At 43.5% G+C, this 23,231-nt stretch overlaps 2 protein-coding genes and 1 long non-coding RNA gene across 5 annotated transcripts in view; 1 reads left to right on the top strand and 2 right to left on the bottom strand.

The window, feature by feature from the left end:
- Positions 1–8,852, bottom strand: part of RAC1 (Rac family small GTPase 1) — a 14,811-nt gene extending 5,959 nt beyond the window's left edge. The window contains exons 1-3 of one of the 2 annotated variants that reach the window (XM_027469312.3): positions 8,546–8,852; positions 2,272–2,343; positions 754–871 (exon numbers count right to left, since the gene is read on the bottom strand). In XM_027469312.3, coding sequence (XP_027325113.1) covers positions 754–871; positions 2,272–2,343; positions 8,546–8,580 — 225 coding nt within the window. In that variant the 5' untranslated portion in view covers positions 8,581–8,852. The remainder of the gene's footprint in view (positions 1–753; positions 872–2,271; positions 2,344–8,545) is intronic. The other variant, XM_027469313.3, reaches the window with a different exon arrangement.
- A 1,213-nt stretch (positions 8,853–10,065) lies between these two features.
- Positions 10,066–23,231, bottom strand: part of LOC101801714 (uncharacterized) — a 30,410-nt gene continuing 17,244 nt past the window's right edge. Inside the window, exon 6 of one of the 2 annotated variants that reach the window (XR_011803518.1) lies at positions 10,066–18,715. This is a non-coding gene — a long non-coding RNA (uncharacterized lncRNA). The other variant, XR_001190594.5, reaches the window with a different exon arrangement.
- SMIM10L3 (small integral membrane protein 10 like 3) lies at positions 18,346–23,032 on the top strand. Its single transcript, XM_021272808.4, has 2 exons — positions 18,346–18,531; positions 19,902–23,032. Exons 1-2 carry the CDS (start codon positions 18,346–18,348, stop codon positions 19,920–19,922), a joined length of 207 nt encoding a protein of 68 aa, XP_021128483.2. The 3' UTR covers positions 19,923–23,032.

Below are 23,231 nucleotides of genomic sequence, written 5' to 3' on the forward strand. Positions count from 1 at the left end.
ACTTTAAAGAAATGAGAAAAAATGGTCTACAAAGATCAACTGTAGCTGAAGTCGCACTGGAAAGAAAAGAGCAGATTACTCCAGCATTAGCTTTGTACAAGGAAATGCACAGTGTGCAGACAGGACTTAACCAGTTGCAAGCCCTGAAGAGAGAAGCACATTTATACTGATGTTAGAGCACAAACTGCAGTAAGTAATAAAATAGCCATGGGCTTAAGTACATTTGAAAGCCACAACCCAGGCTCTGTCAATAGCAGTAGTATCTTCATTCAAGACCGCCTCTCACATTCAGTATGTCTTTACAGAGGCTAAACAGTATCAAGTGCTTAGCAGTGACAGTGTCAGGTTGCAGCCAAACATCATGCCTAAAAACAAAAACAAACTCTGCTTTTGGCAGGCATGCTAACCTTAAAATCAATGGACTTGTTGATGGGACTATTCACCCAGGTTTTTTGTTTGCTTGTTTGTTTAAAATCAAGGATTCAAGCTAATTCTGAGGCTGTAACTACAAGAAGCCAACATGTACCAGCACACAAATACCCGAGGATGCAAATTTTAACATTTGGATAGCTATACACACACCAGAGATTCTAATACTACAGCTACAGCACATAGGATGAAGGAAGGTAGCGTGAAACAATTCACAGTTACTAATAAATACAACTTCAGATGCGACAATTAAATGTTTAAAAAAATAAATCCGTATGTCAGACAAAACCATGCATTCATAAAGTTTGACACTGAAGTTCTTACTGTTTGCGGGTAGGAGAGTGGGCGTAGTCTGTCATAGTCCTCTTGACCAGCTGTATCCCACAAGCCCAGATTGACTGGTTTTCCATCGACCATTACATTAGCAGAGTAGTTGTCAAAACTGGAAGTAAAAAATAAAAAAGTGAAAAGCTAGATGCATTTGGTTGCAGTAAAACAGGGCCCGCAGATTTTTTCTTACAGAGTCCTAACTGGGAAGACTACAAAATAAAGCTTTTATTTATTGCATCCTTCTGCTCCAAGAAAAAAGTCATTTTTTTAAATACCAAGTCTGGTATTGAGTAGCAGAGGGAATAAATATGCACAACACTTAGTCCAGTCTGAACAGGTCATCTTTTTCATTGGTCTTCCAGCAGAAGTCTTGTCAGTCTCAGCAAACAGAGCAAAGCAGGTGGTGCACTTAACAAGCATCTCCCAGTCTTAGTGGGACAATAAACAGTGACAGCCCGCCTCATTTTGTAAGATTTAGAATAGCAGCTACATCAGCACCAACTGAGGAATCCTTAAAGACAACAACAGTAGGTAAGATTAAAAAAAAATATATTAATCCTGCTAATCAAAAGCCACCACAAAAATCTTCTCTAATGAAACACCAAAGTTAATAACCAGAAACCAGGACAGGCATGGCTTTTATCACTACTGTAGGTGCAAAGGTTTTCATGATATTTTAAGGATAAACTATGTTCACTAAGAATATGTACATACTACTATGCAAAAATCTGAATTTAAGAACAAAAAAATAACATCAGGAGTAGTTACCCTTCCAAGACCTTTTTGTTTTAAAGTAATCTGGAAATCTCATTAAAATGTACTTTACCAGAAAAACTCATCAGTGCTTATAGAGAGCAAGTTAGACAGATAAATGTATTTTATAGAGACATCTCTAAAAGGCAGGGGAGCTGCTTGTCTGTAAAACACCTCCCCTGGCACCCAAAACACCATCAAAAAAGAACTACACTAATACTGATACCAACAAATTTATCCGTGCAAGAAAATGGGAAGCACCAAAATAAATGAGTCCCCACAATCATGCCTGAGGAGCTACAGAGCTGTGGCTTAGTACAGGATTGGCACTAGTACAAAAAAAAAGGGAGGAACAGAAAAATCTCATCTGTAGTCACGTAAGCCAATTATGTCTATGTTTTACAAGGTTTTATAGCCTTGAAACTGCTTATTATGAGTAATACCTAACATGGAAATTTTAAAAAGAGAATAAAAACTGATAAAATGTTAGTAAATACTAGTCCCTAGTCAGGGAGGCTTAGTGGTCAGAGAAGCAGAACCGATTTAGCACAAACAAGCCCTGGTATTGCCATGCTCAATAGCAAAAGTCCAAAGTGCTTCTCCTTGAACACACCTAGGTGCCCAGCTCAACGTTTAAGGTGAAACCAAGGGGTGCCTGCAGCCAATTCAAAAGGCTCCAGTCAGGAACCTGGAATGGCAGCAACCATTACAGTACACACATGGATATAAATGAGGTTTTAGAATTTTTTAAGTACTTACACAGTGGGTATATATTCTCCAGGAAATGCATTGGTTGTGTAACTGATGAGTAGGCATGTTTTACCTACAGCACTGTAAAAAGAAAAAGTTCACATGTAAGAACCATTCATCTTCAGTAAGAAATACTCCTTTTAGGGAAGAAAACCTATTACATCCCATCGTCTAAGGAACAATGTAGAGTGTCTGTAGTCACTACCATGCACAGAAACTCCTAACAGGCTGTGGCCTTCAGGTAGCTGCTAATGGAATCGTACCTGATATAAACATCCATTTTGATAATCTTGAGTTTTATTTTACATAAGTTTGAAAAAGCTTGAAATGTATGATTTTGCAACATAACACTACTTTTGTGTATTTGAGAAAATACAAACAGCAATCCTCACAATACTTATGGTTATTGCAGAATGTCCCCTCACACCCACTCACCGACCACCCCAACACTTCGCTAACTGAGGTACAGATAAATCACAATCCAGTACTGAAGGAGGAACTGGCACACCGAACCTTCGCCCACAGATCTAGTCCTGGACAGCCTGGAACAACTGGGGGCACAACAAGGTTCTCTTCCAGGTTTCTTTCAGAACTCTGGCAACAAGCTCCTTCCTTCTCCCTCCTCCTCACATCTTATCTGCTGTCAAACATTACATGAACGACATAATTAAACTTTTGTTACAGTTACAATTAGAGGGTCAGAATGCTTGAAATTGGACCTTCTTTTTTTTTTTTAATTAACTGCAAAATGGGCTCCTTGCTGCCTTCTCACTTCAAGTGCAGTCTTTTAACAGCTTTAGAGAGTTCAGAGGTGATGGCAAATAATGCCTGAAAGAATCCAAACTGTCTCACAGTCCTCTCAGTTACTCTTCTCAGACAAACTGCATCTCTAAAACCACGAGCTCAAAGCAAGCCAGCAGAAACTTTGACACCTTACTGTCCTTACAGATGAATCTTGCCATCAGCATTAGGTTCAATGCATATGCCTCCTAAACTTGCCACAAGCTCACGTAACTCAGCAAGATTTTAGTTCAGAACTGCAGTTAATATCAAAAAACAACAACAAATATTCCCAGGAACCAAATGCTACTGCTAAAAATATCTTTTTATCCTTTAGCTTTTGCAGAAGAAAAAAAACAGCTCACAGAAATGAGCTTTAGTAATGGGCTTACTAGCTCTGCTGCTGCAAGCGTCTGAGGCATTCACATCTGAATTTCACATTTGAATCGTGGCATTTCTTCTCTTGGTCTGAAAGACTATGGATTGCCACTTCATTTACCCACGACCATCTTCAAAGTATTACTTAAAGTCATTTAGCACTCAGCATTACCCAACCAGCCTTACCCAGTGACGCGCGATGTAAGGCAGGCTCAGTGAATTTGAGGTGCATAACCACAAGTTCCCAAGCACGCTGCAGCCCACAAGTGATATGACAGCAGCACCTGATGACACCACCACCCGCGCTCAAGCAATGAAAGAAGAATTGCTTCAATGTGCAAAACATCAGGATTTTGTCCCGCGTGCCCGTTTTTTTAGGTGTAATGTTGTTTCTGAGCTGCCCCCTAGCACAACATCCCACCTACAGCCCTCTGTGCCCCCCCCACACCACGGTGACCGCCTGTCTGTGCTGCTTTCCCTGCCTGCCCCCAGGGAAGGCAACGCCAGCCCCTTCCACAGCCCGACCTGCTGTCAGCACACACCCTCTCACACCAAGCTGTAAGAGTTAAGTGCCACAATTTCTCTCTACTCTTGGTAAATACAATCTCTGAATGTCTTCCCAAAGCAAAAAGCTTGAGATCTGCTGGTTGGCAGAAGCAAGACATTTACCTCACAGAAACTTTGGTGGAGAAGTTTGGGAGCAGCGCGACCCAGCTACGCTGCTTTAACAGCTGTCAGAGGGAGATCCCACCTTATCTCTTGCCCCAGCGAGCATTACTAACAGACCAGCACCAGGAGCCTCAGCAAGCTGCTCCCTCCCCCACAGGGACACCGCGCGGGTTTCACTCCCTGGGCTGTCTCAGCAGCCACAGCATATCACAGGACTGCGCTCCTAGTGCCATAAAGCAGGCTCACGGAGGACAAACGTGAAAACCCTCAGAGCACCAAGGAGCAAAGGGCAGATCCTTAGGGAAACCTCTGAGGCCACGTGTTCTCATGCCTCTGGAACCTGTTTGGTCTGATGCTTCATTTACCAGCAGGCTCCTTACAGATAATGCAAGCTTCTAACAAATTGATGTGAAACTTTACATTTTCAGCAGCAGAGCAAGAACTTTTCTCTGTGCTCAGGCTTCTTTGTTCACCTTGCTCAGAAACTGGTGAGTCTGCTCTGGCTAATCAAAACAGTGCAAGGAGGAGGTGGTGAAAGGTTTCATTCCAAGCTTAGAAGTGTCTGCAGTATGTATCTGCAGCACCGATCAGTCATTTGAACAAGAAAAAACACGTTCAACAACCCTGTTTCAGGCTTGCTCCATCCTCAGTTTCCTGCTTTCCTTGCCTTTTGGCTCACTGCCCCATGAATCAGATCATTATAGTCACCAATCTTAAAAATGAACACCAACACCTATCTTTATAAATAGAGAACAACCTCTGAGTACTTTCAGCTGTCCTTTAAAGTGTCTGGTTCTGCACTAAGGAACTCCAAATCCAATTGTTCAGCAAAGTATAAACCCCTGTACATAAAGATTAAGGCCCTAAAATATCACCGAGCCAGTATTAGTTGTAACAAAATTTCTAGCAACTACTTAATCATAGCTCTGTCCTCCCACCAGTACATCAAATGCAACTGGTAACATTTGGCTGTAATTAAAAGCACGGCCTACAGAAATCCGGCATTTTAACCACTTAACAGTAAGCAAAAGGCTTACAAAGACGGCAGTGAATCCCTCACTGCTTCCTGGCACCATCCAGGAATCAATCTTTACAAAAGCACATGTACTCATTCCTGCAAACAAAACAAGCCATCTCTTCCCAGGCCTCATTCACACTGACCAGTTCTGCAAAGTTTCCCCAAAGCACGGGGGCTGCCTGGAGCCACGTTAGGTGACATTAGGTGACACCAGAAATGCCACCCGAGGACCTGTACCAGCATTTCTTCCGCTCTGAAGGCACTAGGGCTGCACAGATGGTGCACAGTCTCCCTCTTGCCCGCAACTAAAAACCAGTTGTGAGAGTTTCATTGCCACTCGCAGCCATGGCAGTGGAGGCCAGCTGAAGTACTTGCTGGTTTCAGTCCAGAAACGCTGACATCTGCAAACAGGTGGCAGCCTGCAGAACTCCTGGAGTGCCTCCCTCCTTTCTTTCTCGCTCTGCCAGGATGCACAGCCCAGGTCTCCTCCACTCAAACTTCACTGTCAGGTGTGAAGTGCAGTGTTTCTGCTGTAGGTTGAGTTACCCACTGCTCTTCCAGATAAGCTGTTCTGCTTGCTGAGACACTCTCTCTCTCCCCAGTACGCTGTCCAGAACTTACATCTATTTATGCATTAACTTTAGAATGGCAACAATGGAAATCTCCAAACTTCAACTCACTGTGCTCTCCGTGGACTGGAGAGATGCGAGGTGTTCAGCACCCTCCCCAAGCACCACGCTGCACTTGAGCAGAAGCCAGTTATTCCCTGCTCCTCTCGACAGCACGGCTCTAGCAGGCAGTGCCTCAAGGTGAACCCAATTTCAAACAGGGACTCTCCATTCACCTCTCCCGCTCTTACAATATTTCTGCAGTATGTGCATACAGCAGAGCGTGGTCTGACCATTTCTCTGGCACCCAGTAATCATTTCTCCAAAATGCAAAACTTCCCCTAGCTTTACACGAGATCACTTGAGATTTCATACCACTTAACAGATGCTTTTTTAGAGTGAAAACAAAAGCTGCTAAAAATAACCTATACCAGTGCTTTCTCTCAAGTGTCAATCAGCAGCGATTCCTGTAGTTGTTATTCAAGTGGAGTGCTCTTCATCTGTCCTGCACATTCCTACTTATCTGCATCTACAAGAAGTGCAAGCAACAGTTGCCATTTATTTTTCCTGACACAATCCCCACAGTGAAGAGGAGAGCAGGGGCAAAATGAGATAGCACAACTCGCATTCCTTCCAGCATTTTGCCAGTCACATTAGATCTCTAAACAGATTATCAGACAGAGCCCTAAGAACAAACACAGTTTGTATATCAGAAACAGCCTACTCATTTACAAATTAAGAAAAAGAAGTCACAGGTACTTCTACAGATTTATTTTGTTCCTAGCAGACCTTTGCAAAAGGTACACAAAACAGTACCAAAGTTTTATATCACATAAGCAAATCTTTAACTTGCATTGTTTTACAGAAACACTAAAGCTCTAGCCTTATCTAAGCCAAACATTACACATTTTCAATAATACCTGTACTGCTTGAGCTTCTGAAGCAGCAAAGAAACACAAGTAAGTAAATACCTAAAAACCTCAGTGGAGGACAATAAAAAGCTACCAAAAATGAGCAACGGTATCTTGAGAGACATTCTGCTAACTAGGGAGGAAGAAAAACCAATCAAACTACTGCATTTTGTTCACATATATGGGAATAACTTAATTGCACCACTTTCATTTCCAATAAAAGCAGCAGTAAATACATTTAGAAAAGGAGTAATTTATAAAGCCAGGGACAAAAAAGAGCTGCTTTGTTGAATGAACTAGTGAATAATGTACAGTTTGTCTATACAGAGCTCTCAAATCCAGGAGGAAGTAGATGGAACTTTTTCCCCACCCAAACATGATGCATCACCTTTATTTACAGCACCGTCATAGACAACAGTTCAGCTGAATTGAAAAAAAAACAAAACAACACACACACACACACAATAAAAACCAAATTAGTTGTTTTTAAAATCAACACAACCAAAAGGCCAGTCCAGAGTCATTCTATCCAGCATCACTGAATTACACTGCTCTGAGAAGTCTTCATTTGTCAAGATGGTTGTCAAGCAAGAAGAACATGGAAGAACACATGTCCTTACTGCTCAGAATCTTGTACAGCAGGAGAAGACGAAACAAATCTGTTATACTAGGTAATTTTATCTTTCTAGCACACTTAAATGCCTTTTAGGAATTCCAAGTATATTTACAAAAATTAAAACACACACAAATAGCTTGAAGACTAATCCACCACATGAAATTACACAGAGTGGCGAGCCCATTTAACTACACTTACGCTCCTCTGTCATCTACAGAAGTTTGCTGTGATACCAATTATGCTCAGCCTACACTGGGATTTTTGTTTCTACCAAGGGAAAAAAAAAAAGCCACCACAACTCTCAAACTGCATAAGACGAGTGTTGTTTTCCAGCTGGCCCGTGATGTTCCCCTGAGCTCTGACGACCAGTAAGAGAGAGAATGCCTCTGAGCTGATGGCGATAGCATCACGGAGAATACTCAGTGGTAAACACACCAACTCTTTCCCCACCACAATTCCAGCATTCTTTATATTGAAATCTGAAACTTGGGAGTTAAATTGGTTCTAAAAAGCCTCCTCAAGTTGTTCCCGACTAGTCTGTAACATCGTGCTCAGGACACTACAGGCACAACAGTCACCACAGACCTGTGTGCCGTCTGTTGGCTGTTTCCCTTGCTTCAGCAGCCTCCCTGGGCTAGGAACCCTAACCCTGGGCTGGGAGCCCTACCAGCCGAGACTCGGGCAGCCAGAGGCACGGTCCCAGCCCCGAGCATCCCAGAAGTGCTGAGATCGGCCGGTCTCACTGCGAGCCCCGGCTGCGGGACCGCTCCGAGCCGCAGGCACCCAGACACCGGCGGGGCGTCCCGGTGCGCGCTGCGCCTCCCAAGGCTCCCCCCGGCGAGCCCCAAGTGCCAGCGGCAGCGCCGGGCCCACGGCACCTCCCGGCCCCCGCTCCGGGGCTCCCGCCGCGCTCCGGGGCCCGTGGAGGGGACGGGAGGGGACGGAGCCCCGGTGCTGCCGGCGCCGCAGCCACCATTTGCTGTCGGCAGCCGCCGCCTCGCCCCGCGCTCCGCTCCCCTCCCCCGCCGCCAGCAGGAAGCCGCGGCCCACGCCCGCCGCCGCCCCTCGGGGCCCCCTCAGGGCCCGGCCCCCTCAGGGCCCCTCCGATCACCTCAGGGCCCCCCTCAGCGCCCCGCCGCCCCCCTCAGCGCCCCCCTCCCGCCCCCCCCCCAACGGCCCCTCCGATCACCTCAGGGCCCCGCCGCCCCCCTCGCGGCTCCCCTCAGGGCCCAGCCTCCCCCCGCCGCTCCCCTCGGGGCTCGCTCCGGCCGCCGGGGCTGCCGAGGGCCGTGCCGGGACTCACCCGTCGCCCACCACCACACACTTGATGGCCTGCATCGGGGCTGCGCCGCCGCGGCGGGGCCTTGCTGCCGAGCGGGGAGGGGCGGGCGGCGGTCTGGGCAGCGGGTCGCGGCCGCCTCCGCCCTGCGGCTGGCAGCGGGGACGAGGCAGCGGCCACCACCCGAGGCGGGGAGCGGAGCGGAGCGCAGCGCAGAGGAGGGGTGCGGAGGGCGGGCCGCGGGCGAGCAGGAAGCGGCCGCGCCGCTCACATCCGCCCGGGCCGCGCTCGGCACCCCGCCCTCACGGCCGGCCGCTTCAGCGCCGCCGCTTCGGCGCCACTCGGGTATCTCCGGAGGCGCTCGGGTTTCAGCCGGCGCCCTTCGGGTTTTTCCGGCAGCGCCTCGAGGACTTCGGGCGCGTTCGGCAGCGCTCGGCCGCGCTCGGCTCGGGGAGGGAGCGGCCGCAATGGCCGCGCTGCCGGCACGGGCAGCGGACCCCGCCTCGGGTGTCCCTAGCGCGGTCCCTCGGCGTTTGGCTCTTCACTCGGCCGGAGCCTCGCCGAAGGGCGTTGTCCCGCCGTGGCCAGGGGGCAGCTCGCCCGTCGGGAGGCTGTGCCGCGGCCCCGCCGGCCTCCCGTCAGGGCAGGAGCCTGGCTGCGGCGGGGGGGCGCGAGGAGCCGGGTGCGGCCACCATTTTGTGAGCCCCTCGGGCCCCTCGGCAACCGGCGGGGTGCGGACACCGCTGTGTGAGCCCGTGCCTCGCTCCTGAGGCCGTCCACCACGGCTCTCCCAGCCATCTGCGGCTGGTGCACGTGTTAGCGCACGGCATCTTAGGAAATGTGTCAGTGTGAAGCGACGTCTGCCTCGCAGTCACCGTGTGGATGTAACTCGGGGCACCGGGGCACCCACCGTGCTCCCTCCGTGCCGCTGTCCCACACATCAGCTTCCCTGGACAGCCACACAGCACAGGCCGGCCCCTCTGGCTCAGCGTGCCAGCACAGCGCAGGGCCGGAGCAGTTCCTTCATCGACAGACCCTCACGCTGCCCTCCCTCCTCCTGACACACTGTGACATTAATTAATTCTGCTGGCAAGTTTCAGACAGATCAGTGCACAGTCAGCTTCATGAGACGGGACAGCCCGAGCCGCTCACACTAGGACTGCCAGGCTACAAAGAGCCTTGGGTTCCTTTTTTTTCCCCAAGCAAACCAGTTATTTTTAGTAACTATTGAAGTGAAAGTCAAGCAGAGCAGGTCCAACAATCCCAGGAGCCTTTTCATTTCTACAGTTAGTTCTTGCCATTATTCTACTTGGCAGAGAAGCTTCTGGTTGGACTGATGCACACAACCACTGTTCTCTCCACATTGCCATCCGTCCAGGCCTCAAAGAAAGTATGGGGAAAAGCACATGCTTCTTGTGCCAAGTGGATGAGTTCACTGAAATTGATAGAGTGTACCACCAATGATGGTTTTCAAGTGGTTTGATCTATTAATTTCAGAACATTTCTAAATGATTTTGATACCATACAACAAAACCTCATCAATGGACAGAGCATCCCATGATATTTAATCTCTTACATTTTTCTTTCTCAAGCAAAGATAATTCACGTTAGTGAAGAAAACATAACGACTGCTGTAAACTAAAAGGCTATTTTTGCAACACTTGTATGTCCATGTTCCCTCATACAGACGGAAGCGAAAATGACTTGTCATTTAAGCTAAATATCCTGAAAGCCAAGAGTCTGCTCCTGCCAATGACCTGGCAACCATTCCCTACCCAGCAGCTGGGAGCTGCGGAAGAGAGGTGTGGGCAGTAGCACAGTGCTCCTGCTGTTCTTGGCTGCTACAACAGCTTTTGGGGCCTTTGAGATACTGCACAGAAATAGAGCAGACGTAAAGATTGTCTAATTTATGTTAGGGTCCTGGGGAGATCCAGAACGTGGACAGATTCAAGTGCTGTGTAAAACTGCTTCTGATTATCCCACCACCTACCAATTCCTTCCCTGGTTCTTTTTTTGCTCAGTGTAACCCAGGTGGATGTTTGGAATTTTTTACATGAAAAGGAACTACAGCGACATTTACAATCTCATTACAAAATAGCACAGAAAGATAAGCATGAAGGCTGTAATGGAGAAAACATTCACATTAGCAACAATTGCTTTTATGATCCTGCCGTGAGACAAGCAATCTTTTTATGTATGTTCTTTTCAGTGCTCCTCCATCTGATTCTTTTGGGATCAATTGTTTTAAGCATTGTCAAAAACTACTTAAGTCAAAGCACAAGGTATGCTTCAAGCACACTTTAAATTTACAGTTGTAATTGGATATATAAATGCTAATATTATAAAATATCTAGATAAATATTTACTATTAGTCATTGAAAACAATATTACAGTTTGGATAGATGATGACAGTAATAGAATCCTACAGTGTTTATCCCACATGTTTGTATATCTTTATTCCTTCCAATATCCTAAAAAAAGAGCCTTTTGGAATTGTTCAAAATTTTCAGTTGCATTCCTAACTGTTATTTTCAGTTGCATTCCTAACTGATATCTCTTTTAAGGTAAATATTCTTTACATGCTCTGGAAGACAAATTCTTGTGTGTATGCTCCTTGATATGATGACACGATACATTAATTATTCTATTATTAAAATTCAACATATTTAATACATGCTTCAATTTGTTCTTACATCATTTTTGCTACACTCTTATTAAGTGTATTTGTTTTCAAAGAGAAAAAAAGTCCCTTACATAGTGCTGTTAATGTTTAACACTTTGCATATATGTTTTTCCCCTGAGAATCAGAGAAGTGGACACAGTGAATACACCAAAACGATCTGATAACATAAATAAATGTAGAATCAAAGAACAGGATGAAAGACAAGACAAGGGAGCGAGAAGTTCATAACAAACAGCTTAACAGAAAAAATATTAGCTTGATAGATATGATTGCTTTGCTGAGTTGTATATAGAAAATTTACAGATGTAGTACACACAGGAGCATGTAAAAAGAAAAGAATTAGTGGCAGTAGCTATAACCAATTATAAATTTTTCCATAATTCTGATAAAGTCATGAATCATAAAGTCGAGGCCTAGATCAGTCCTAATATTGTTCCATAACCTATCACCTTGTCTTCTGTCATCCATTACAATTGTTGAAAGTATTTCTTAGACATCAAGAGGAAATCCTTATTTAAAGTTGTTTCGGGTACTGCCTGAATATGTGTATTGTGTATGTGCTGGCACTGAAGAAGAATTATTATCCTTTGTGGATGGGGAGTGGCAGGGTAATCACACTGATGCAATACTGGAAAGTGTTAGTCACCATGACACAAAACATCAGCATTACAGAGACAACAATAATTTGCACTTTTATAGCAACTTTCATCCCAAACTATTACTGTCTTCTTTAACGTGTTAGTTCGTCAATAAAACCACAAACAAATGCACAGAGAAGTAAAGAAGTACCAGTATACACACGGTACATACGAGAAAACACGTCAGTGAAAAAAACAGGACACCTAGGAGTGATTCATGGATGTGTACTACTGCTCCTAGATGACACTTCCTGCAGACACCAGTTCTGTTCAATTGCCTCCAGGAAATAACATGCTACAGTATCTAAGTCAAAGTAAAAGCCTGTTTATGGGTAGTGTCAAAACTGTTTTTGGGGCAAAAAGCTGTAATCGGAGCTCACAGCCACTTGAAATTAGGGGTTGGACTGAAGGAGCCAATTTTACATGAAGTGAATCACATGCTACTAAAGGGTGGAGTAAGGCTTTCAGCATATGCTGCACTCTTGTCTCTTTACATATTTGTATGAGAATCAGAAGAAAAACAAAGGAAGAAAACAAAACAAAACAAAACATACCACCACCACCAAAAACACCCAAAACAACTTGAGAGATTTATCTTACTGGAGAAAAATAGGGTTTCTCAGTGCTTTTTCATCTTACAATAAAAGCTAAAAAAATTGTCTCAAAAATTTTGTTCTTAAAGATTTTATCCTCATTTGAGTTGCTGGTAAAACTCAGGTGATTAATGATATAGTATTAGGGTTATATAGTAACTGGTAGAAAGAAATCTTTATGCACAGGACTAGGGAACCAACGTTTCCCCCTAGTTCCATCTGTGGCATTACCTGCCTTTGTGGCCTGCCTGTCATTCACTGAGCCCCTTTGCCTTCCCACTTTTAAATCAGGATAGAAGGATGTATTCAAGCTGTTTGGAGAAGAGGAAATCTTCACAGAAGTTGGGGAGATATAGTAACATAAAATTCATATTAAAAATAATATAATCCACAAATAATCATCCACAAGTTTTAGCTATTCCAAGCAGACATTTTTGGCATGATTAGTTTCCTGAGCTTTGAAAAAAAACACAGTACTAGCATGTGATATGTACACTGTTCAAATATAGTACTCAGTCTGCTCTAGAGGAACCAAAGCCAGCAATAAAAAAGGAACCACAGCTTTTAAATGTCAGCATTTGCTGCATCAGAGAGAAGAGATTAAAGGAGTATGCAAATAAAATGTTCATATATAAATCTCTAAATTAATAAGGAAACGTTGTAAAATAAATGCATCATATTTGTGTGATATTAGCATAGATGATTTAGCTGGTATACATATACAACACAAACAAGTCCTGTATTTTCTTTAGATAGCTTCTGACAAATACCTCTTCTGTGCAGAATTTCAGTTATAAAACCACATAAGGCTTTTCATTCACTTCTGCCTCCCCTCAGGTTTAGCAAGCAGTAACAGACAGCGCTTACTACAGCAAGGGCTGCTGAAGACAGCGGGACTACACAGTAATCCCTGTATATGGCTGTAAGCTTTCTGGAATAGAGACATTATTATATATTTATTAACAAGACATTGGAACTCTCTGTTATTTATTTATTTATCACTGTAAATACCTCAGCAGAAATAAGGGAATAAGTCTTTTTGCCAACTGAAGGCATCAAATTATGCCATTATGTGAGACATTGCTGAAGTACACAGATGTGTGAACTAGAGATTCCCCTCATCTTCTACCTATGTTGATATCAAGCATTTCACAGAAATGAGCTTTCAGATATTGAGGAAATGGGTAATGGTTTAACCATGACAGAAGTCCATTCAGCCCCACTAGTTATATTGCCTTCCACCTGCCAATTATTCTTCACATGAATAAAGACTGAAGGCTACGAGCTTTGACTTGGCTACCTGAACTCCTTTGAAAGATCAAGAGTTACTTTTGCTCCAGGCTTGCAGGCGTGCTTATGAGGTTCAGTAAAGCTAGGACCTAAAAGGACAAGTCTTCTGTGGTCAAATTGCCCGAGAACAGGCAAAAGGTAAGAAGCCTACTTCTAAGTTGAATTAAAAACTTTTCTGGAAAACTTTTTTTTTTTTTTTTTTTTTTTTCCCCAATTCATGTACACTTAAAAGCTGCTAAACTGCTTCTTCCTGTGAAGAGGAAGACTTCCCCAAATAAGTTGATTTATTCCGCAGTTCCTAAATATAACAATTACAAAATTGTCCTGTTTGCAGAACAATCTATGTGAATGGTGGCATAGGTTAATCACCTTCCCTCTGTTTTCACCCAATAGCAAGAGATGCAATTGGGTGCCTGGTGTTTCTGCGTACTTCTGGCAGCTAGCTAATTTGATATCATGTTAGATTTTGCATTTTTTAAACTGACAAAAAACGCCTGTTCAAATGTAGTCTTGTGTCTTTTTAGTATTGTGTATGTTAGAGGACCAATGCTTCTCAGTACAAGCTCACTGCAGCACTGTATGGTAACACAATAGCTTCTGCAAGAGTTATTCATATTATTCATATTGTCAGGAGCTTCAATTGCATCTAACTATGACTCAACAACAATGTGCTGTTAGAATCCGCAGCATGTTGTACATCTAATTTTCTGAAAGATTTTGTAGAGAGGGGGCTCAAAATTAGACAACATCACAAACCAAAAGAGTAAACTGAACGCTTTTGTCAGCAGGGACAATAAACCCTCTGAGGGCCGCCTGGGATTGCAGAGTGCCAAGGCTGGTTGCTGCTGGGGAAGGAAAGCATGGCATCAGCAGACGGGCTACCAGAGCTGTTGACAAGTTTCCTTGCAGCCCTAAAAACCCACTCACAAGAAGAGGTTTGTTAGGAACCATCTGGCTCTTTTTTCCTTTTCTCTCTTTTTTCTTTAATTTTCTTTATTTATTTTTAAGTGAACTTTCAGTCCAAAAGAACACAGAAGATTACAGGAACTGAAGAGAACAAAATGTTTTAATGTTTAAAAAATCTGACTTTTATATTTTTCAAGTTTTTGTTATGATCTCGGTCTTTTGAAATCATTTTGTTGTCAATTGTCTTTTTTTTTTTTTATATATACATAGCAATGGATATATAAAGATACCAGAAAGAAACTAAGTATAAATAACCCTAAATTCTCTCTCATTGAAACACAAAGTGCTCATAGTGTATCTCTGCTTTTATAGCTCTTACAGAGAACCTTGGAGACCCAATCACATGCACAAGGACTGTTGTGTTACACACCAGAGCGCAGAGAGGTCCCTTCCCAAAACAGGCCTATCCAAAAGCAGAGGAAAGACAGATATAGTTAAATACAGGGATGCTGTTAGGTAACATTGGTCTATGTGGCAGGCACATCCAGGGCCTAATTTTTATTTCTTTTGCAAGTAAGGTATCTTATAAGCGCTGAAGGAAAACAGAGAAATCTTTGTATGAGTATATGAGGAACTCCTAAACATAACAGATAGAAGTTGAGAAAGCTTCAGAATACATTTTGAAAATGTAACAAGAGTAATGTTGACTAACAACATTTTTTCTTTGAATAGAAGAATAAATGTTTGAATTCCTGAGGAGAAATTTTAAGCAGAATGAAATAAAACATGAAAGGACTTCAAAGATAAGGGTGTGCTTGTCTGATGCAACAGAGAAAGGCGAGTCAGGGTTAGGAAGCAAAATGGAATGATGGCACTAAATTGATGGAAAAGGATTTCTGCAGCTCTCAGCCACAAATTGCACGTCAATAGTTTTGAACTTCTGCATATTAAAGTAATCTGTGTTTTATCTAAATTGAAAAGGAAGGATTTTACCACCATGACAGAGCTGAAATCAAAGGAGGAAGTGGGGGGTAGCTTTGGGGTTTAGTTTTACTGTCTAATAAGTAGCTAATTTCCAAATCCTGATGTGACAAAATCTGATGAAGCTCTTCAATTGGTATTCAATTGAATTATCTTTTCAATTTGCATTTCTTTGTTGGAAAACTAAAGATTATTTTATCAAACACAATATTTAATTAAATAATTAGATCCAAATCAATACCAACGCTAACTTGTTGTTATGACCTAATTTATTCATGATATTGCTTATTTTAGTGTAAAAAGTAATTTAGTGTCAGTATTTTCTCTTGTGTGTCGAATTCTTAATCAAGATTTTGAAATTGATAGTGTCACAATTCTGTCAATTAACAACATGAGCCCAAACTAATGAGAATCTGACAGATACCGACTGATAAATACAAGCTAATCAGCTTCCTGATTTAGTCTTTATATATCACATTGCATTCAATATAATCTCAAAAAGCTGCTAAATGTCTTAGAGCAGCTAAATTACTTTGTGCTCATCTGCTAGAGTAGATGGCTGCAGTACATATAACAGAGAAAGGAATGGAGACATTGAAGAATTTGAGTTAACTTGGAATTTCAGTTGTAGCACCTGGACACATCTTTGTTCCTGTGTCCTCAGTGTCTTCAGTACTAACAGGGTTATTAAAAACTTCAGATGTGGAGGAAAAAAAGATACAGCACCACTGTCTTCACAAAACAGCCAAGCTGAACTGACATAGACACACTACACAGCAATAATACTACTGCTTGCAGAAAGAAGCATATGCCCATCTTTGGAAACCTTTTTGAATTGCAAGCTATTGCATTCACTTTATGAATAATATACAAAACTTCAGTCTCTTTCCTTTTTTTGAATGATGTGCTGAAATAATCCAAAGGATACTTTATGAATGAAGTTGTGAGGAGAGTGGAGGCTATTATTTCATGTTCTCCAAAATGAAGATGGTGCAGGTAAGTCCTGTCTCCTCCTTTTAATAGTGCAGGTAGGCTCAAGAGACCTAGGCACAGAGACGTCAAACCATAGACATCACAGATCATAGACAGATCAATCCTGGCCTCAAAGGGGATTCTTCAGCATTGATTAAAGGACTGACAAACAGTCCTTCTTCTGTGACTGAAGAGGGACCCAAAGAGCTTTGAATCTGCTTGGAAACCCTGGGGAAGATGGATAGGTTTCTGATAAGGTGTGTTCTAAAAGATGCATTTTCTTTGATACTTTTTTTTGATCTGAATAAGCAGTGTTTTGCTTTTAAGAATCAGTAGGATAGTCTGAGAGAGCTCTGAGAGAGCATTTAACTCCGCAGTCTGACATTCAGTCAGATCTGCTTAGATGACTGCAATGAGCTACAGCTGTCCAGAATCAAAAAGCAGGGAGTGAAGGAAGGGGGTCCTGGACTTCCACACTCATAAGAGGCTTATCTGAAGGCCTGAGATCCAAGCGGGTTTCTTCGGATCTGTTCAGAAGCTGGATAAGATGAAAGAACTGGTTAAGGACAGCTCCAGTGACTGGTTCTGCCCTTGACAACCACGTTCTAGTCCCGATCAGGCTGGAGGGGCTGCCTGGTACCTCAGGCAGCAGGAAGGTATTGCGGTACCTCCTCACCTGCAGGACAGACAAGCCCTCAAAACACGCCGCATCCTTAAAATACTCCAGTTCCTGAGAGCACAAGCCAGTGCCTGTATTTTCCTTAATTGGACTGTTTACAGTTTCCAGACACAGAGTGAGTTTTCCAGGGGTTTTCCGCTCTATTATGTAGCTAACGAACAAAACAGCATTTCAGACAAAGGGACTGCAGATAAACCTGGGAGCGTGTCCAATTTTGTACTGGAATTTCTCCCTGTGCACCAGAGTGATTCAGTGGCAATACAATAATATTTCACGAAGAGTTTAGATCGATAGATTGATTTTTCCGTTTCACGTTACAGTTATTAAAAGTTAATTGAATGAAACTACATAGAGGAGTTCTGGTAGAAAAGGGCATTTTTTCCTTGTTTCGTTATCTTCATAAATGATATGGGTTGTCTGTTCTGGGGTGTTTTCCCCTACTGGCAAAGTTAAGTGTCATGATGATAATGTACCTCAAAGATCTTCCTAGATATGACTAAAAATGCTTAAGTGTAACCTACGCTTGAACACTGCTTTTAAATTCAGAACTGAAGTGCTGCCTTGAAAAGCATAAAGCGTTTGCTTGTGGAAATAGGTGGTTTTCTGCATCGATCGCCGAACTGCATAAAGCACAGAATTACAAAAACAAAAGGGGGATGGGGGGGGGCAAAACATGCAAAAATCATTATCAACATGGACAGCCCACTCATTTGCGTTGAGAAGGTTCAACGAGCCAAGCCCTGGGGCTCCTCTTCTCCAGCGGCGAGAGCCCACGCGCCTGGAGGGGCTGTGAGGAGCCCCAGCCGCTCTCCGGGGGCCCCCAACACCCGAGGGCGGGCGGCGGCCGGGCTGAGGGAGCTGAGCGAGCTGAGCGGCCGCGCCCACCCCAACGGTCACAACGGCCGCGCACCGCCCTCAGGCAGGCGTGCCCCGGCCGAGCAGGCGGCGGCGGCGGCGCGCACGCAGCGGCACGCAGGCGGCGGCGCGCACGTCGCTGGGCGGGGGGCTCCTCCCCGCTGCTGACACCCGGTGGCGGCGGCGGCGGCGGCGGGGCCCGGGCGGCGGGGCCGGGCCGCGGGTTTATGGCGGCGGCGCTGTCCGCCCTGGCTGCCAGGCTCTCCCAGTCGGCCGCGGCCAGGTCGTACGGCGTGTTCTGCAAGGGGCTGACCAGGACTCTCCTCATCTTCTTCGACCTGGCCTGGAAGCTCCGCATCAACTTCCCGTACCTCTACATCGTCGCCTCCATGATGCTCAACGTGCGGCTGCAGGTGGGTGGGCGGCGGCGCCGGGCCGGCCCCGGGCTCCGGGCTGCCCTCCGGGGTGCTCCCTGCTCAGCCCCCGTGTCCCCTGTGCCGCCCTCTCGTTTGTCCTCGTTACCGAGTCATCCTGGGCTTGAGGGCATCCTTAGCTTGGGTTGGGAGTGCTTCTGTTCGGGTGTCGCGTGCTCGGTGCCTGATAAAATAATTTCCTAATAAAACGATGTGTTTAAAGCCAAGAACAAGCTTGAGCAGGGAGAACGCAGGGGTAGCTTTAACTCCCAGTGTAACTGCGTGACAATGACAGCTCACGTTTAACGTCTCTCCTGGCTTCTACAAAACAGGGGGCTCCCTAAACAAGCTGTGACCTAAAGGCATTCCTGGTATTCCTCACAGGGTGGAAGTTTTATTGGTTTGGTGCTGAAATGAGAGCTTTTCTTTTAACATAACTGGCAACAGAAGCAGGCTACGGACATCTGGTGTAGCCAAAGGTTGGGCGCTCTCTCTCTGCTCGTAAACACAGCAGCGCTCAAAGTTTTGACGTCTGGCTGGTGGCCGAGTGCTAACAGATAAGGCTGCCTGCAGCCTGCGACTCGTAAAAGGCACGCTGGAGAGGGAAGAGGTCAAAAAGCGGTGCCTCATATTTTTATTTTTGGGACGCATTTGTTCTGCAATTCTGAAGCTTAATATTGAGCCACGCTGCCAAAAATTACACACGTGGCATAGTAATAAGCTCGGTGGCTAAAAATGCCTCGCCTTTGCTTCTTATCTATGCTGCTACGTAATGGTTCTCTTGTAATACCATCAGCTTGTCATTTGGCTGCAGCATAAGCAGTGTCCTCTAACTGCCAGTCTGGCCGGTTCCCTTCGGGAAGCTGTTCACGCCACCTTCTTGATTTCCGGTGTTGTCTCTGACTGACTGCAGCATGTACTTCTGTTTACAGAAACATGACTTTAATATTTGCCTTTAACATTAAGCCTCTAATCAGTTACAGTCTGTGTTTGTACTGGTGAGGGAAAATCATGCTGTTACACAGTCAATCTTTCTAGCTGCTCATTTGCTGACTCACATTGATGCTTGGTACAAACTCTTTTGGTAACATCAAACTCAAAGTAGAGGATAAAGTTTATATTTGGCTACACCTCCTGCCCCTTTAGATATGTTCAAAGCAGTCTGTAGGGTGACTTGTCTGTTTGGACTACTCTTAAGTTCTGCACTTGGGTTCCTCCCTATGTTAAAGAATTTTTGTTTTTCTATATACTAAGATCTAGAGAAAAGATGTTTTTTTTTTTAATATTTTTTTTTCTTGTGGGATGAGCTTGGAAAAAAAATACCAGGGCAGGAAATTAGTGTAATAACATTCTGTATCCTTTCTCTCTAGGTCCATATTGAGATCCACTGACTTGTCACTTGTTACGCTGCTTGCACTGTATGCTGCGACTACAGTCAGTCACGTTCCTCTTCAAGCTCATTCTGCTGTGAAAAAGCAAAGCTATGTTTGTCTTCTATAGGAATATGAAGGAAGAAGATTTAAACCCAGGAAGAATATGTGACAGTGGCCCAGGTCATCACAAGGCTGCAGCTCACCTGACACGTGTACATTCCGTGTTGAACAACTCTCAGAATCATAGTAGCAGTTTACAAAAAGAATTATTTTATTTTAACATCAGGAATTGTTCTCTCTTTATTAATATACCTCCGCCTTATGTTGGCAAAGAAATGCCTCTGAGTTTGAGTGAATCAGCAGGGAGAAACTCAAGTCCAGCGGTTCCTTGGAAAGATTCATTTTGTCTGTGTTGTTCTTCTGGGGAAGCCAGGCTTGATGGGATTTCTCAGTGCATTAATATTTCAGTAATGGGCTGGCTGGAGAAAGCTCGTAGTTTTGCTGCAGACTTTAGCTTAAGCTGCCCAGGAGATAACTTTGTATGTTTTGTACATGCATGGCTGGGAAAGTTGCAGTGTAATCAAGAACTGCAGTTTCTGGAATTAGAAGTGAGCAGCAGCATAGAGAATGAGTTGCAGCTTGCACTTCTTGAAGAGCCGGAGTTTGGTGGGCTTATTGATCTCTGTTTTGTTCCAGTTGCCTCACTGAATGATTATGCTATGGGACTCTTAAACAACCAGAAATTGTGTATTTTTCTTTGTTACTTAAGCCCTGTTACTTCAGAGCAACCACTTGGATATAAGACAATGCTTTCAAGTGTACAATATGTGACTACCAGTTTTCATGTCATACAGCTAGTAATATCTGTCCTAGCTTTTGCACTAGCAGGTCTCTGGTATGCAGTAGTGAAGGTAAAAACATACTAAAATTTTAATAGTTACTATTTTTAACATTAATAGAAACTGAATTGATTAAATTGGAGACAAGGTTGCAGTTCAGGTTTTAGTGATAGACATCTGAAGTGAAATTATACTTGTGTAGTTGCTGGTAAAAGAGGCTGTTGAAATAAGGCTTTTTTTTTTTTTTTTTTTTTTTTTTTTTTTTTAGTACAGAATGGAATGTCTGCCTCTGATTGGAACAAACTTAATTTCAACACTTTCTGGGACTTCTGCAGGTGTCCTGTTAACACTAGACTAGAACTCAAGTTGACTGTTTAGCACAGATCCTTTTTGTTTTCTTAAGGATTTGTATTTGCTGATTACTTTGGCTACTGTTTACAACCATTTCCAATGAAACTACTGCTTGTAGAACTGAATTCCCAGTGTGAAATCAACCATAACTAATGTATCAGTACTTAAAACACTTTGAATCAGAAAGCTCTTGGGGTGGTGGTCTTCAATATGGCATAATTCTCAGCAGTGTTCCTTTCAAGGGTGATACTGCTCTAACTTAAGTTAGGATCTCATGAGTTTTATTGTGCTACAATAGACACACTATAAATAATTTTTTAAGAGAACAATTTCTTTCCTTGAAATAGTGATTGTTATCACTGAGACATAATAATCATTTCTAGGCCTGTTGACTTTGGCTTTGGGACAGACTTCTGACAACAGGGTTTGGCAAACAATGGAGCAAGCATGTTGAAATCAATAGAGCTGCTTGTGAATAAGAAATTGTAGGAATACGATCCTGTGGACACGTAGATGGAGAAACTCATTGTGCAGTAGGTCAAAATTTGAACTTAGTGTCCAAAATTCTCAACAACTGACTTAGTATAGATAGGCTTAGTGCGCCTTAGTCTTTGGACTTCCCTAAAGAAGGAGGTATTGATGTGATGGGTTAGGATATGTCTTCAGCTAACTCTTCAGTCTGAGCTAAAAGTGGGGATTTAATGTGGAGTAAACTCGTGCTGGTGGGTGACACATCATGTCATTTTTACTATCTAGCTTACTTCACTTTGGAAATGGAGTAAATGATGATGTTGCGTGCAGTTTGAATTGTATTGACCTGGAAAGCTAGTAGTGTTTCTAATGTTTGCTTGGGAGTTGGTATACTAGCATAGAGAAGTCCGTAATTATGAAGATGAGATGTTGGTTAGCAGTGTTATGGTGCAAGATATTGGAGGATATATTTTTTTCTAAGCCTTACTTGAGTACTAAAAGTAAGGTACACTACTTCTTGTGTTAGATGGCATGTTGTGTTTTTGTTATCCCAACTGGTTGACTATTTCTTCTGGATGTTAGAAGAGGTAAAAAGCCATTTGCTTTAATTTAAAAAATAACTTTTCCCCTGGAGTGTATTTTTATTAATTGTTAAAGTTCTAGGCTTTTGACTACATGACGTCTAGTCACAAAACTACAGGAACTTCAAAATAATAATGCATTATGTATCTGAAGTAATTATTTTGACAGTAATAGTTTCCTTCTTGTCAAGCCGTTCATACTTTTCTCTCCCATCTCCACTACTGCTGTTTATCACTCTTGCAGTGGTAGTAATGCAAGCATTTATGGATCAAGATTGCTGAGGTTATGTGGTTCCCCAAAACACAAGAAACAAAGACATTTCCCCAAAAGTCTGTGGCTTATCTGAGTTATGGTGTCAACTGTTGTCTGTATAGAGTTTAACCCTGCTGTGTTTAACAGCTGGCAGAGCTGCGGGTACAGAAATGAAAGTGGAGGTTGGGGCTGAAGCCTGTTTAGGCTGGTTTGATTGCTTTAAAGAAATGTGCAACTGCATCTTTAATTTCTATAAGTAGCTACGCAGGTAAAGAAATACCATCTTCTGGTATGGTGAGGTTTCTTTGTTTTTAAAGTTGCACCCAAACATAGTCCTGAATCCACAACTGATTGCTTGAACTTCTTATTTAGAGAATCTATTGGTATGGTTGTACTTGTATTTGCCTAGAACCTCCTCTGTTCACATGAAGAGTATGGCCTGGAAGATTCTCTTCCCTGTTGTACGCCTTTTGGGAACCATTGGTACATAAAAAGAAAAGCTTGTAAGTAGTACCAAGTACATGTTACCAGGTGAGAGGAGTTGCTGAAGGCATAAAATCACTAGTCCAGTTTTTAACACACTGACTCTTAACGGTGATTTAAAAAAAAAAAAAAAAAAAAAAAAAGGAAAAATGAGAGAAACCACCTGTTAATTAGAATTGAACTGTGTGTACAGTGGGGTGCCAAGAGCTGTTTCATTATTGATAAGCCTATGCAGGTGGGAATCTTGGAATGATGAAATATCTGGACTATGTATCGCAGTCCAGATAACATAGTCCTGTCTCAAGCAAAATTTGCATTGAGTGGAGTGGCCTTTAATTACTTATTACAG

This window comes from Anas platyrhynchos, chromosome 15 (assembly GCF_047663525.1).
Source record: "Anas platyrhynchos isolate ZD024472 breed Pekin duck chromosome 15, IASCAAS_PekinDuck_T2T, whole genome shotgun sequence".
Classification (NCBI taxonomy): Eukaryota; Metazoa; Chordata; class Aves; order Anseriformes; family Anatidae; genus Anas; species Anas platyrhynchos.